This window comes from Anomaloglossus baeobatrachus, chromosome 4 (assembly GCF_048569485.1).
Source record: "Anomaloglossus baeobatrachus isolate aAnoBae1 chromosome 4, aAnoBae1.hap1, whole genome shotgun sequence".
NCBI lineage: Eukaryota > Metazoa > Chordata > Amphibia > Anura > Aromobatidae > Anomaloglossus > Anomaloglossus baeobatrachus.
This window is the reverse complement of record NC_134356.1, coordinates 244,206,024-244,220,572: the sequence shown is the minus strand read 5'-3', so window position 1 is coordinate 244,220,572 and position 14,549 is coordinate 244,206,024. Positions and strand designations below refer to the sequence as shown.

At 41.2% G+C, this 14,549-nt stretch overlaps 1 protein-coding gene across 10 annotated transcripts in view; it reads left to right on the top strand.

Annotated features, from left to right (window-relative positions):
- Nucleotides 1–14,549, top strand: part of PPFIA2 (PPFI scaffold protein A2) — a 575,559-nt gene that overhangs the window by 525,602 nt on the left and 35,408 nt on the right. For all 10 annotated transcript variants that reach the window (XM_075344766.1, XM_075344764.1, XM_075344763.1 and 7 more), the window contains 4 exons: nt 480–542; nt 1,899–1,928; nt 3,770–3,945; nt 8,055–8,152. In XM_075344766.1, coding sequence (XP_075200881.1) covers nt 480–542; nt 1,899–1,928; nt 3,770–3,945; nt 8,055–8,152 — 367 coding nt within the window. The remainder of the gene's footprint in view (nt 1–479; nt 543–1,898; nt 1,929–3,769; nt 3,946–8,054; nt 8,153–14,549) is intronic.

The following is a 14,549-nucleotide window of genomic DNA, read 5'->3' as shown; positions in this document are numbered from 1 at the left end:
ACAGACTTCTGAATCCTGTAAACATGTGGTGCACATGCAGTCAGGATTTACCGGTATTGTCATGTGAATTCTTATATACGATTTGGATACTTCTAGCCACATTCCATCTAGATGTGCCACTGCCTACCAGTGAATTGATAAAAAACAAGCCCATCTAGTCAGCATATGACTGTATATACAGTATGAAAATTGCATTACGGCCCGCACGGACTGCAGACTTTTCTTAAAAAATTGGACAACCCCTTAAAATTCATTGATTTTTACCTATACTTTGGCTGTTATGAGCCACGTATCATTCACTGTGAGTAGTTTTATTTTCTAAGCTTTGATGGGAGCTTGGGAACGCCTGTGACACTTTGATGTGTATTTGCTGATTATGATGTTATTACACTATTAACTTACAGTGGTGCTGACTTTCTTCTTTAATGCTGCTTACAAAATATGGATGTCACCACCCGTTTTATGGGTCTCCTCATTAGCCATCTGGTAATGTATGGCTTACCCACGAGGAAATGGAAAATCTTGCAGCTCCTGCCAAAACGGTTGGTCAATACTTTTCATCTTATTACTAAGCCATTGGTGTTGATGATGTTAGATACAAAATTATAATATTAGACATTATACCTGTGTGGTTTGTATATACAGTTTAAGGCTGCGGTCACACTAGTGTATAGCATCAGATGCAATTTTCTAAGGACAATCGGCTAAAGGCCGCTTTACACGCTGCAACATCGCTAGTGATCGCACCCGCCACCGTCGTGCATGTCACGGGCAAATCGCTGCCCGTGGCAAACAATATCACAGGTACGCGTCACCCGAACTTACCTTCCTAACGACATCGCTGTGGCCAGCAAACAACCTTTTTTTTAAGGGGGCGGTTCGTGCGACGTCACACAGCAGGCCACCGATAGAAGCGGAGGGGCGGAAAGCAGCCGCATGAACGTCAGTCCCAGCTCGTTGCCGGAGGACGCAGGAATGCTGTTTGTCGTTCCCGGGGTGTCACACGTAGTGATGTGTGCTGCCTCCGGAATGACGAACAACCTGCGGAAAGAACTAGCAACGATATTTGGAAAATGAACGACGTGTCAACAATCAACGATTTTGTGAGTATTCGGGATCGTTATCGGTCACTCGTATGTGTCACACGCAATGACGTCACTAAAAAGGCCGGATGTGCGTCACAAATTCCGTGACCCCAGCGATATCTCGTTAGCGATCTTGTTGCGTGTAACGGGGCCTTTAGGCTCTGCTGTTGTGCATATATATAATAGCATCACACATATATAATGGTACGAGGTGTAGTACAAATATTTATTATTTCTTAATATGGTGCCAGACTGTTTAGTACCAGCTATAATGGTCACACAGTGAAGATGCACTTCTGACCAAGTGACAACTTAAGCACTTAAGGGTGGTCTCTTCAGACCATATCCTTTACATACTTCCTACTAAGACTTGTGGATATCACTGAAGTGAGGAGAGTTTGGGGGAATGTCTTGCTACAAGCATCTCCTACAGCTCTGAATTACTTGGTGGGACCATTTTAGAATCAACTCATTTGCCTGCCATGTAACACTACATTTATTATGCATAAGTGCCACAGAGAGAATGTGCCACCACAATCAGGTATTCCACTCCGAACTATCGGTGATCAGCTGGATTTAAAAAAAAAATATAAAGATCTATGCAGACAGAAAGCAGCGAAGCGGTGCTCTTCCCTTCTTCCCTAGCTGCCCCACTCTTCCTCCACCAATCCCTCATTTGCATGTTACGCTAATTAAATGCGCTTACTAAATGTTGCATTTTGTTAATATGTGCATGATTTACTCAATATACATTACTTTCAGTTTTCAACTAACAAACTTTTTTTATTTCTTGTTTTCTTCATGACCACATAGAAAGAGTCAGAAGAAGGAAGTTGGGCACAGGTACGAATTAACTAGGTGCCAAAAGTATTTCCATTTCTTCAGTGCTGGTATACATGAAGCGTGAAAACAGTCCATTTACATTACGTTTTCTCTGATAAGAGGACCTTTTACAACCTTTTACATGACATTCATGCACATAGTAGCAGTAATGTAGATAAAACAATGATTTTTTTTTCTCCATTTTTATTTTCTCTTTTCCGTTGTGGATATAAAGGGTGCCAAAATTACTATTTGTTATAGTAGTGTGAATGTACACACAGAACTGAAAAAAAAACCTCCCGGTTGAATTTTAGAAAAAATAACTCCTTGGGCACCAGTAATTTCAGCTCCAGAATGGACTGGAAAATAATAATAAAAAAAAAAACAACTGTTTTTCCACATTCTTGCTGCTATGTACAATAATGATGATTAGTTTATGAGGTCAAAACTTAAGAATGGACCTCTTTAAATTTGATCTACACATTTATGTGGATTGCGCGCTCTAGCCAGTAGTCTTAAATATTGTGCCCCCTTCTGGTGTTCTTTTGTTTGTTTCTTGATATTTTCGCTTAATCAGTCTAATAAGTTAAACATACGCATTGCCCAGTAAAAAAAGGGTTATTCCCATCTTCATAAATAGGTATCATTGGATTGTGCTTGTAAATGCAAGCAATTTTGCAATTTACTGCTTTAAAGGAATCTGTCAGATGATTTTTTAGTACAGTTCTAATGTTCTCTTTAAATAGGGTTAACATCTTTCAGAATCAGTATGTTTTATTGATCTTCCTCTCCCTGTTATCTTGTTGTAAGCTTTGTAGAACTCAGTGTGACCTAGTAACTAGTTAAGTGTATGTAAATACAAACTGCATATGCACTGCTCCCTCCACCCACCTCTCTGTGCTGGCATCAGTTATAGTAAATCTGAATTGAATTTGCACTGCTGCCCCCACCCATGCTCCCACTCACCTCTCCGCAGTGATAGAGAATGCACTGAGAGGTGGGTGGGGGGAGCAGTGAATATGTATATTGTATTTACATACACTTGACTACCATGCCTGAGACAATGAATTCTATGGAGCTTACAGCAGGATAACAGGATAAGGTAGAGCTATGAAACTTACTGATCCTGAAAACTTATCGATCTCCTTTTACCCTATTTAAAGATAACATTATTATTGTACTACAAAATCACCTGATAGATTCCCATTAAATAATTTTCAGCCATTATTGAAATAGTAACTATTTTCTTTACATTTGTTTACAGTCTGTTGCCTTGGAGACTGAACATCACTGCCAAACAGCAGAATATGTGCAGTGCTTACAAGCTCTTTTCTGAAAAGCTTGCCAGCACTGTTTTGAAGCTTGCCAGGATTACTAGAACGCTGTTATCTTCCTAAACCCGGCCAGCTTCAGAAAAGGGCTTACAAGGTAGACTACAATGGTGGTTGGTGTTAATATTTCCAAAACGGATGAAATGTGTAATAAGCAGTACATTGCAAAAGAGCATGTTTTTACAAGCACGATATGACAATATCCATCTATGAAGATAGGACTATCCCTTTAATACCGCTGGCTACATACTCTAGTACACTGGTGTCAGAGTCTTTTCTACTACTGTGTAGGCTAGCCAGTGTGAACCAGTACACAATATGGTGTATCACTAGCACAGGACACATTAGGTGGGCATTCTAAGAAGAAATGAAAATAACAGCAGGGGGCACAGTAAGTAATATGTAAGATGTAAGGATTGTATATTTTTATAATATCACAATAGAAAAAGGTTATGTCACAGAAAATGTAATGTTAAATTGGTTGGACAACACTTCTAATAATAATAATACGTTCAATTTCTCACACTCCAGACCCTGGCGTATGGAGATATGAATCATGAATGGATCGGTAATGAATGGCTGCCTAGTTTGGGATTACCTCAGTATCGAAGTTATTTCATGGAATGCTTAGTAGACGCTAGGATGTTGGACCATCTTACAAAGAAAGACCTTCGAGTGCACTTAAAAATGGTGGATAGCTTTCATAGGTATGTAACTATTGTATAAATATATCCTTGTTATTTCGACACAAAGACACAAAATCAAGTAAAACCCATGAAAGAATATAGTCCGATTTAGAAAGTTGTTTTCATCACAGTAAATTATTAAAATTGGAGAGTGCTTGTCAAAATAAACAAGTTTTCCATTTAATTGTTATTAAATGTCTTCCTTGAGCTGAATAATTGAACAATTTTTAATTTTACTGTTTACAGCTCTACGCCTAAGTTACCGGCCATTGCTGTAGTTTATCACCAGTGGCCAGTCTCCTAAGCATAGAGCACAGAGTTTATAATATCTTTTCTGAGTGTGTAACTTACTGTACTGAAATTGACTGGATCGCTGGATCTGCTGCAGAGGCAAAGCTTTATTAAAGGGCGTGCAGTTTAAACCATCAAAGTAATAATGCTGCTGTCCCGAAGTGTTAATCAAGCTGTAGCACAAAAGTCTGGCAACGAGGAGGCTGGAAAGCAAAGTACTTCTGAAGATGTTAAAGGGCATCTCCACTACTTGGACAACCCCCTTCCATTCCCCCTGTTTGCCCCTGTAAAAATAAATAAGCCTATACTCCTCTCTGGTGCCGCCATGGTTCCAGCAATGTCGCGTTCCCGGATCCCACATGATGTTGTTATGACACGTGGGCCCGCGACCAATCAACGCCTCTGTCTCCCCGCCTTCAGACATTTGAGCAGGATGAGAGTGAGTGAGTGAGTGCTGTGTTGACTTCTTGCTCAAGTGTCCAAAGCCAGGTTGAAGGAAGCTGGCACTGATTGGTCGAAGGGCCCTCGTGTCATAATATTGTCACGTGGGCCCGGGGAACACGACTTCAGACATTACTGGAACTGCGGTGCACCGGTGGTGAGTAAAGGCTTTTCATTTTTATAGGGCAAATGAGGAATCAAAAGGGGTTGACCAGGTAGTGGACAACCCCTTTAACCCTAGAACGCGCAAGCAATTCAATCTACCATAGAAAACTAATGACCTAGCAGGCCTGCGAGGCCCCAGGTATGCGTTCTAGGGTTAAGAAAACCATTTTAAGTCATTCCTTAGTCATCCATATTGTGTTTAATGCTAACACCTCAGTCAGAAACATGCTGTGTTTGAATGTTCTTCACATATTAATTACTGCAGGTACAAATAGTTACCTTCAGACAGGGCAAAGCAGAAATGGGAAAAACACATGAAAAATATACCATACAAAGAGCACAGAGAGAGTATTCCAAAGGGTGCTTTACACACTGCGACATCGCTCGCGATTGCTAGCGATGTCGTGCGCGATAGCACCTGCCCCCGTCGCTCGTACGACATTTGATGATCGCTGCCGTAGCGAACACTATCGCTATGGCAGTGTAACATGCACATACATTGATAGTGACGTCGCTATGACCGCCGAACAATCCCTTCTTCAAGGGAGAGGTGCGTTCGGTGTCATAGCGACGTCACTGCAGCGTCACTAAGCGGCTGGCCAATAGAAGCAGAGGGGCGGAGATGAGCAGGACGTAACTTCCTGCCCACCTTCTTCCTTCCGTATTGCCGGTGGACGCAGGTAAGGAGATGTTCGTCGTTCCTGCCATGTCACACATAGCGTTGTGTGATGCCGCAGGAACGACAAACAACATCGTACCTGTGGCAGCAGCGATATTAAGGAAAGGAGCGACGTGTCAACGATCCCCATTTTTGAACGATTTTGCGATCGTTGCTCCTTGGTGTCACACGCTGCGATGTCGCTACCGGCGCCGGATGTGCAACACTAACGACGTGACCCCGACGATATATCAGTAGCGATGTTGCAGCGTGTAAAGCACCCTTAAGGGTACACTCACACAAGGTTTTTTCATGCGGGTGTGCTCCGAAATCTGCTTAAAAAAACCCCGGAAATAAATGTTTAAAAGAATGAACATATACATTACAATATAAAAAAGACTTATTATTCATATGTTCAGTCTTTTGAGCATCTTTTTAGCACTTCCTGTGATATTTCCAAAGACACCAAGCATGTAAATCAAGCAATCTGACTATTCTTCATGGGTTTTCCGGAGTGAAGACAATTCTATACTTTCCAATACAAGTTAATGGAAAGGCTAAAAAGTCATTTGGAAGATGCCCAAGAGTCTTTTTGAGCATTTTGCCTGCACCTTTGCTTGAAAAACCGCCAGCGGTTTCTTTATTGTTGAATGGTGTTTAAAAAAAAAAAAGTATAAAAATGTTGTTAAAAAGATGACTCCAAAATGATGGAAAAATGCTAAAAAAACAAAACAGCAATGGTGGTTAAAAATGTAAAAAAAAAAAAAAAGCTCCAGAAACTATCAAAACCCACTAAAAAGTTCATGATTTTTTTTTTATTTCTGATACGTCTTTGTCTTGAAAAATTCAATGGGTTCGTCTGCCTATTCACATGTGCACATACCCAAAGACCACACACAGCAATATTTTGTTCAGTGTTTGTGTACTAAAACAAGTGGCTTCAAAACATGAGAGAGATTCAGATCTTTCCATTTCACTTTTCTTGGTTTATGTTTTACTTCTGAATTTGGTTCACAAATATTAAAGTAGCCTAAAATCTTATAGGACTTGTAATATCTGAAGACCAACCTCTTCTGACAAGCCTACAACCTGCCGTAACCCTTAGTCTGATACAGCGCCGCACAATCAACTCTACCCTAACCTACTGTATCCTCACCTATCCCTTGTAGACTGTGAGCCCTCGCGGGCAGGGACCTCTATCCTCCTGTACCTGTCTGTGTCTTGTATTGTTTATGATTATTGTACTTGTCCCTATTATGTACACCCCTTTCACATGTATAGCGCCATGCAATTGCTGTCGCTAAAATAATAAATAATAATAATAGCAGAACCACATTAGTGAGGAGATGCAGCAGGTCAGGGGCCAGGAAAGGGGCCTCATCTTACCCTTAAGGGGGACTTTTCACCACATTTTAAAATAAAGGGAACACTAAAATACCATTGTGTTGTTTAAGTGTTCCCTTTATTTTTGTGAGCAGTATATATTGTGGACATATTAGCTTGTAAAGTTTAAATGCTAATTTCCATAAAAACCAAGGGGGCATTAGAGATTCTTCTCTGGTGACGTGTACTTTTTCTCCAGCATGATGTTGACCAATCTTAAACAGGAGATGTCATACAGGAGAAAACATAAAACTCCCCCAGAGAATGCCAGAAACTCTTTTTTTCTGTGTGATATGGTAAGACTCATAATAATCAAACTGATGACTATAACTGTGCAGGGAGTCAAGAGCAGAACCGTGAGTCATTACAAACACCTTTCTGTATATATCAAAGGTATCAAGGAATGATATACCTGAGATTCATGCAGAGCGGTGTATTTGACAAGTGGTGATCACTCACTACATCTCTCATCTCTCCGTATGATGGCACTGTGAGATGAGAGCTGTAGTGTATGAGTTGCGCTAGTCATTTGCAACGCTATGTATCAATGCCAGACCGGGGATCAATTTCAGCCCTGGCATCTGAAGTGACACAGGCCCTGTGCTGTCCCCATTGCCGTCCCCATTTTATATACCACTATATAAAATGAAATAATAATAAAAATAACAATGCTGCAATAATATCATTGCAATATCTTAGACAAATACAACCAGATCATATCCAAATATTACCAGAATATAGATCAGTGATAATACCATCATGATAATTAACCCAAACTTATGTACTAAGACTGATATCACCGCCATATGGTAACCATGTAATGGTACTATCAGCTTTGTAACAGTTTTCTACAGACTATGTATGGTATGTGTGTACTGTACAGGAAATCACCAGTGGTGTTTTTGCTGATCATAGTTATACATTTTCCCTTTTCTTTTCCATTTGTACACAAAACAATGATTACCAATGGGTTTTTTTTAAGGAAAAGCTGTAGATTTTCTGGCACAAATATATTTCTTACCATTTCATGTAATCTGATAGAAATATATATATAGATTTTGTTAATTGAAGACCAAACATACCTGTTAATGTTTTTAAACAAGTTGTTATCATTAAAATGATACAAAAAATACCCTAAATGTTACAAATTGCCACAGGAACATGATTTTAACCTTTATTTTCCTAATTACAGAACAAGTTTGCAGTATGGAATTATGTGCTTAAAAAAGTTAAATTATGACAGAAAAGAACTGGAAAGAAGAAGAGAAGTAAGCCAGCATGAAATAAAAGGTAAATTCTGTATATGTATGTCCACTGTTATTGTAGCAACATTGTGAGACAAGTTTTACTTGTGCAGTTTTCAAGAAAAGGTATATAATAATTATAAATGTTAAAAAGCAGACAATAACCATAGCTCAAACCATTCACATCATTATTGTTCCAGTAGCATCTTCTTTCCACTACTAAGACTATATGGTTTGCCAACATAAGCACTAAGTACATGGGAAGAATAGACTCCACTGGCTCATGGGTTTTCAGATGCATGCACATATTTCTAAAAGCGGCTGGCTTAAGTTCTTAAGCAGTTAAAATGGCAAATTGCTTGTCAATAGAACAAACTATGCTGTTTACTTTGGATTAAAATCCTCTCCGTTCCTAAGAATGGATTGGTAATTTTATAGTGTACATTTTATAGTATACACATTGTTGCCTAGGTTACCGACCACCCAACAGTGTCAAAGTGGCCGGTTACCTAGGTTAGGAGTTTGCGCCTTAGAAGGCTCTATGCTTTACGGCCTCTCTGAAGCCTCCTAGATCGCTAGAAAAAACTAACCTCCGTGCCTCTGCACTTCTCCCATGCTGTAGAGGCTAGCAGCCTAGGAGAGCGGACACTTTGGGCCACCAGTGCCACCATTCTGCTGGTCCAAACCACCCATGTGCAGGAGCATTCTGCCCCCTGCAAAGCAGGAAGTCTGTGGCTGGGAACGATGTACTCTTGAAAAAAAGAAGTTTAGACAACCCCTTTGTTACGGTTGCTGCAAGCACTGGAGACTATGTCCAGATTTCTTGCTACTGCACATGTGCGAGCGCTGGAGACTAAGTCCAGATTTCTTGCTACTGCACATGTGCGAGCGCTGGAGACTAAGTCCAGATTTCTTGCTACTGCACATGTGCGAGCGCTGGAGACTAAGTCCAGATTTCTTGCTACTGCACATGTGCGAGCGCTGGAGACTAAGTCCTATCTTGGAGCCATTGCACATGTGCGGGTGACATCATCGCTGACACGAGGTCACATGTCTCTGACACCTTCTATGCCGATTGGTCGCTGGTCATGTGCTTGTGACGCCTTGCTCGGTGATAGGCCAGCATGACGTCACTCTTGTCGTTCTGGCAGCCGATTGGCTCTGGTGTCCTCCATCTTGGATGAGGCACAGAGTCTATATAAGACCCTGACACACGCCGCATGGCGCTCAGTCCTCTTGGTTCATGCATGAGGGTAGACGCCCTGTGCACGTTCCTCTAGGCATTCCTCTGTCTATGCAAGGTGAGCGCTACCGGCAGGGTAGCGTTCTTATACCTTACAGCTTCGGCTGCTGTCCGTATCCTTACCTCTTAGGGGAGCGGACATAGGCAGGTGCCTGAGGGACATGGTCTGGCTGGGCCTTGTGATTCGACTCGTAGGTGGACGTTGCCGCTAGGGTAACGTTCCTTATACTGCGTCTGGCAGTTGTTCGTATCCTCGCACACTAGGGGAGCGAACAGAGGTAGGAGCTTTGTGCGGCTTACGCTGCTGTTCGTCTCTTTTGCACCACTAGAAGAGCGGACCTAGGCAGGTGCCATATCTAGTGGTTCGTGTCCTCACACACTAGTGGAGCGAACGCAGGTAGGAGCTTTGTGCGGCTTACGCTGCTGTTCGTCTCTTTTGCACCACTAGAAGAGCGGACCTAGGTAGGTGCCATTTCGCACACATTGCCTTTGTCTCTGTGATTGTTAACAGATATCATTCCACACACCCTCCAAGTGGGGGAGGAATTGCTTTGCTTACTTATTGTATCCTTCTGTGAGTTAACAGAGGTATTGCACTCTGCCATAGTCTGCAGCAGAGTCTTTGCACGGTGGACCCTGACTGTCTGATACTCCTTTGAGTTATTATCAGACAGCCCCCCGTAACACCCTTTAGGCATTAATGTACGTGAGGCATCTGTAGTCCTGTCATGTACTTTGGATTTAAAGGGAACCTTTACGTTTCTCCATTCTGAACAAACCTCAGCTGTAATGAAAAAGTGAAATGTTCCTTCATTACAGAAAGGCATATCTTATTCTTCATCCTTTCAGAAAACATATCTCGGACACCTGACAATAAAGCTGAGATTTGGCTGAGAGAAGCCAGCAAAAGACTCTTTCCCTAATTCTGGCTTGTTTTTTTCAAGCTGTTTTATCTTCCTTTAAATGCAAGGGTATGTTATCATGAAGAAAAACCCTGAAGATTTTGTGAGTCAGTTTTGCCCACAAATTTTCTCTAGTGTGTGAATGAGATTCCACCGCAAGTTGCAGCTGATCTTCCGCATGCAAATCCGGGTTAGTCATCCTGTGGGCACATATACTAAAACACAGCTTTCTGCAAGGAGAGAGCCCATCTTTGTTTAATGCTACCCATAATTTAGATGTCATGTTCCCGTTAAAATAATTTAGTATGTAATGCTGCTACTTTAGGCTGCTTTCACACTACGTTTTTTTAGCATGTGTCATGAACGTTTTTTTGCTGCAAAAGCGGATCCTGTTTTTGCAAAGAAAAACGCATGGAAATGCATGTGTTATTTTGCAGGATCCTGTCACTTTAAGTTTATAGGCGGGCATTGGAGTCATGTGATCGGGAGTGAGGGGAACTGAACGTGAAAGACTGGGAGCCGGCTTATGACAGCTGTGGACGCTGGTAACCAAGGTAAATATCGGGTAACTTGCTTGGATACCTGATATTTACCTTGGTTACAAGCGTCTGCAGCTGCTAGGAGCAGGGCTGCCTGCTCCCTGTACACGTAACCAAGGTAAACATTGGGTAACTAAGCCCGTGGTTACCCGATATTTACCTTGGTTACGAGTGTCCTCCGCTCTCAGGCGGGGGAGAGAGGAGAGAGAGGGTGGGGGAGAGAGGGAGGTGGAGAGAAGGAGGTGGAGAGAGAGACTGATCACGCCAGGCTGGTTTCTGGGCATGCGCAGTAGAGCAAGCAGGATCCTGTCTATCAGCATGCCAGCGTTCACATACGTTTGCATGCAGTATAGTCAGGATCCAGCAATTTGCAGTATTTGGACGCAGCTCAAAAACGCTACAAGTAGCGTTTTTGAAAAATGTTAAAAAACTGCAAGTCGCTGGATCCTCACTATAACGCACGCAAACGCATGTGAACGCATGTTGACGCGAGTCCATTGCAAATGCATTGAAATGAAAACGCATTTGCGCTGGATCCGTTTTTGCGTTAAAAAACGTTCACGACGCATGTTAAAAGAACGTAGTGTGAAAGCAGCCTTATTCTGTTATTGTCCAGCAATTCTAATACATTATGCAGCACTGAAGTCATAGAATTACTTAGTTGTGACTGACTTCTATACTGCGTAACAATATTCCTAATAAGTGCCAGCCAGGGAAGATCTACAAACCTCTAAACTGGATTTGTTCTTTATTTGCTCATTTTATCATTTGGTTATGTGAAGATATAAAAGTGTAATCTTTAACACTTTGCAGCAGTCTATAGTTTCCTTTTTGATTCAGGATCACCACAAAACCTCATTAGTTAAGAAACAAAGATGCGCTTTTAAAAAAGTGGGTGGGAATTAGTGCATGAGGTATGGCTTCCCACCACCCAGCAAAAATTATTAGGAAAATTACACCATAATTGGTGAAAACCCAAGCAAAAATCTGTGCCAGCCCATTTCTAGTTACAAGAGAAAAAGTTCCTCCATTTTTAGTTACAAGAATAAAAGCCCATTTCTGGCACGTGTACTCAGAGGTGTGACAAGTTTATATGGATAGCCATACATCTCCTAATATCCTAATAGATCTGTTGTATTTTACTCCCGTGCATTATTCAATATGATTTGCACATATTATATATCTGCATAATCTATATGCAGTGTATGACAAAAGTGAGTACAACCCTCACATTTTTGTAAATATTTCATTTTATCTTTTCATGGAACAACACTGAAGATAGGACACTTTAATGTATAATGTAAAGTAGTCAGTGTGCAGCATGTATAACACACACCCATTAATCATTAATGTCAAAACTGCTGGCAACAAAAGTGAGTACACACCTAAGTGAAAATGGACAAATTGTGCCCAATTTGCCATTTTTCCGCCTCATGAGTCATGCGACTCATTAATGTTACAAAGTTTCAAGTGTTAAGGACACAAGGAGAGAGTTTTTCTAGTGCAAAAATGGGGGTTACAAATTCTATTTAATGAGGTGAAAATCCAATAAATACATGTTAAAACCAGGACCGTACCTCAACGTGAATGCGCATCACTGCACAATGAGCATTAAGGTAAACAATTATCAATATCAAACATAGATCAATATTTGCATCAGAATATCTCCATATTGGAGTCTGCACAAGAGAAGTACCAGAGTAGTATTCGCTATGTTGGTTACATACATGCGTACCAATTCAATGATGCTGAAATATAGACAAGCAAGTCCACGTCCGAATACAGGTCGGTCGGTCACCGGGAATAGGAACCTCGACTCAGCCCAACGCACGTTTCGATATCTTTAGTGTATTATCATCTTCATCAGGGGTAGGCAGTATATAATTTGTACCCCCTTTTTGCATTAAAACAACTCTCTCCTTGTGTCCTTAATATGTATTTGAGTCTGTGCTATATGTGGTTATTTGGTGATTCCCAAACCCACATCAACTATTGTATGGTGTTCAGGAGCATTTTGCTTACAAAGTTTCAAGTGTAAATGGGAAGCAGCTGTGTTAAGTTGGTGTTATCGCTCACACACTCTCATATTGGTCACTGGAAGTTCAACATGGCACCTCATGGCAAATAATTCTCTGAGGATCTGAAAAAAAGAATTGTAACTCTACATAAAGATGGGCTAGAAGAAAATTCTAGAACCCTGAAACTAAGCTGCATCATGGTGGTCAAGACTATACAGCGGTTTAACAAGACAATCTCCATTCAGAACAGGCCTCACCATGGTCGACCAAAGAAATTGAGTGCATGAGCTCAGCATCATATTCAGAGGTTATCTTTTCAAAATAGATGTATGAGTGCTGCTAACATTGCTGCAGAGATGAAATGGGCGGGAGATCAGCCTGTCAGTGCTCAGATCATATGCCTCACACTGCATCACATTGGTCTGCATGGTTGTGATCCCAGAAGGAAGCCTCTTCTAAAGATGATGCATGAGAAAGCTTGCAAACAGTTTGCTGAACACATAGCAGATTAAGGACATAAATCAATGAAATGATGCCCTGTGGTCTGATGAGACCAAAGTAAATTTATTTGGTTTGGTTTGGTGGTGTCAAGCATGTTTGGAGGCAACCAGCTGAGTAGAAAGACAAGTTTGTCTAGACTACAGTCAAGGATGGTGTTGGGAGTGTTATGATTTGGGGCTACATGAGTGCTGCCGGCTGTGGGGAGCTTCAATTCATTAAAGCAACCATGAATGCTAACATGTACTGTGACATACTGTAGCAGAGCATGAGTGTCTCCCTTAGGAAACTATGCCACAGTGCAGTATTCCAACATGATAATGACCCCAAACACACCTCCAAGACAACCACTGATTGTTAAAGAAACTGAGGGTAAAGGTGATGGACTGGCCAAGCATGTCTTTAGACCTAAATTCTATTGACCATTTGTGAAACATCCTCAAACTGAAGGTGGAGAAGCACAAGGTCTCTAACATCCACCAGCTCCATGATGTCCTCATGGAAGAGGATTCCAGTGCTTCCTGTGAAGCTCTAGTGAACTCTATGCCCAAGAGAATTAAAGCAGTTCTTGAAAATAATAGTGGCCACGCAAAATATTAACACTTTGGGCACAATTTGGACATTTTGATTTAGTGGTGTACTCACTTATTTTGCCAGCAGTTTTGACATGAATAGCTGTGTTGAGTTATTTAGAGGGCACCAAATTTACGCAGTTTTAGATGCTGTGCACTGACTACTTTACATTGTATGAAAGTGTCATATTGTCAGTGCTGTCAAATGAAAAGATATAAAATATTTTCAAAAATGTGAGGGGTGTACTCACTGTTGTGATATTTTTTATTATATTAAATTAGTATTAGGTACCCACAAAAACAGATTAGATACTCCATATAGTGTTTGAGCAGTGTACATATGTCTAATTTCTCTGGCCACATGAGTTTCGGCATGTTGCCAAACTATGAACATTACCAAATCTCTCATGTTGGATGATGTTGGAGGTGCAATGTTCATCACGTTACGAAGAAGACAAGGAGACAATGGTGTTGCTACCTCTTCTGATGTTCATTTGTAAGTGCCAAACAAATTGAGTGGTCCTGACCTGTAGGAAAAGGTCCCACTATAGGATTTCTGACCTCATTACACGTTCATAGAGTCTTTTTCTGACAGCTGCTGGGTTGATGTCCATCTATCATGTAACCTCCTGTCTCCTGGTAATAAGTGACCAGTCACTCCATGCCATGGA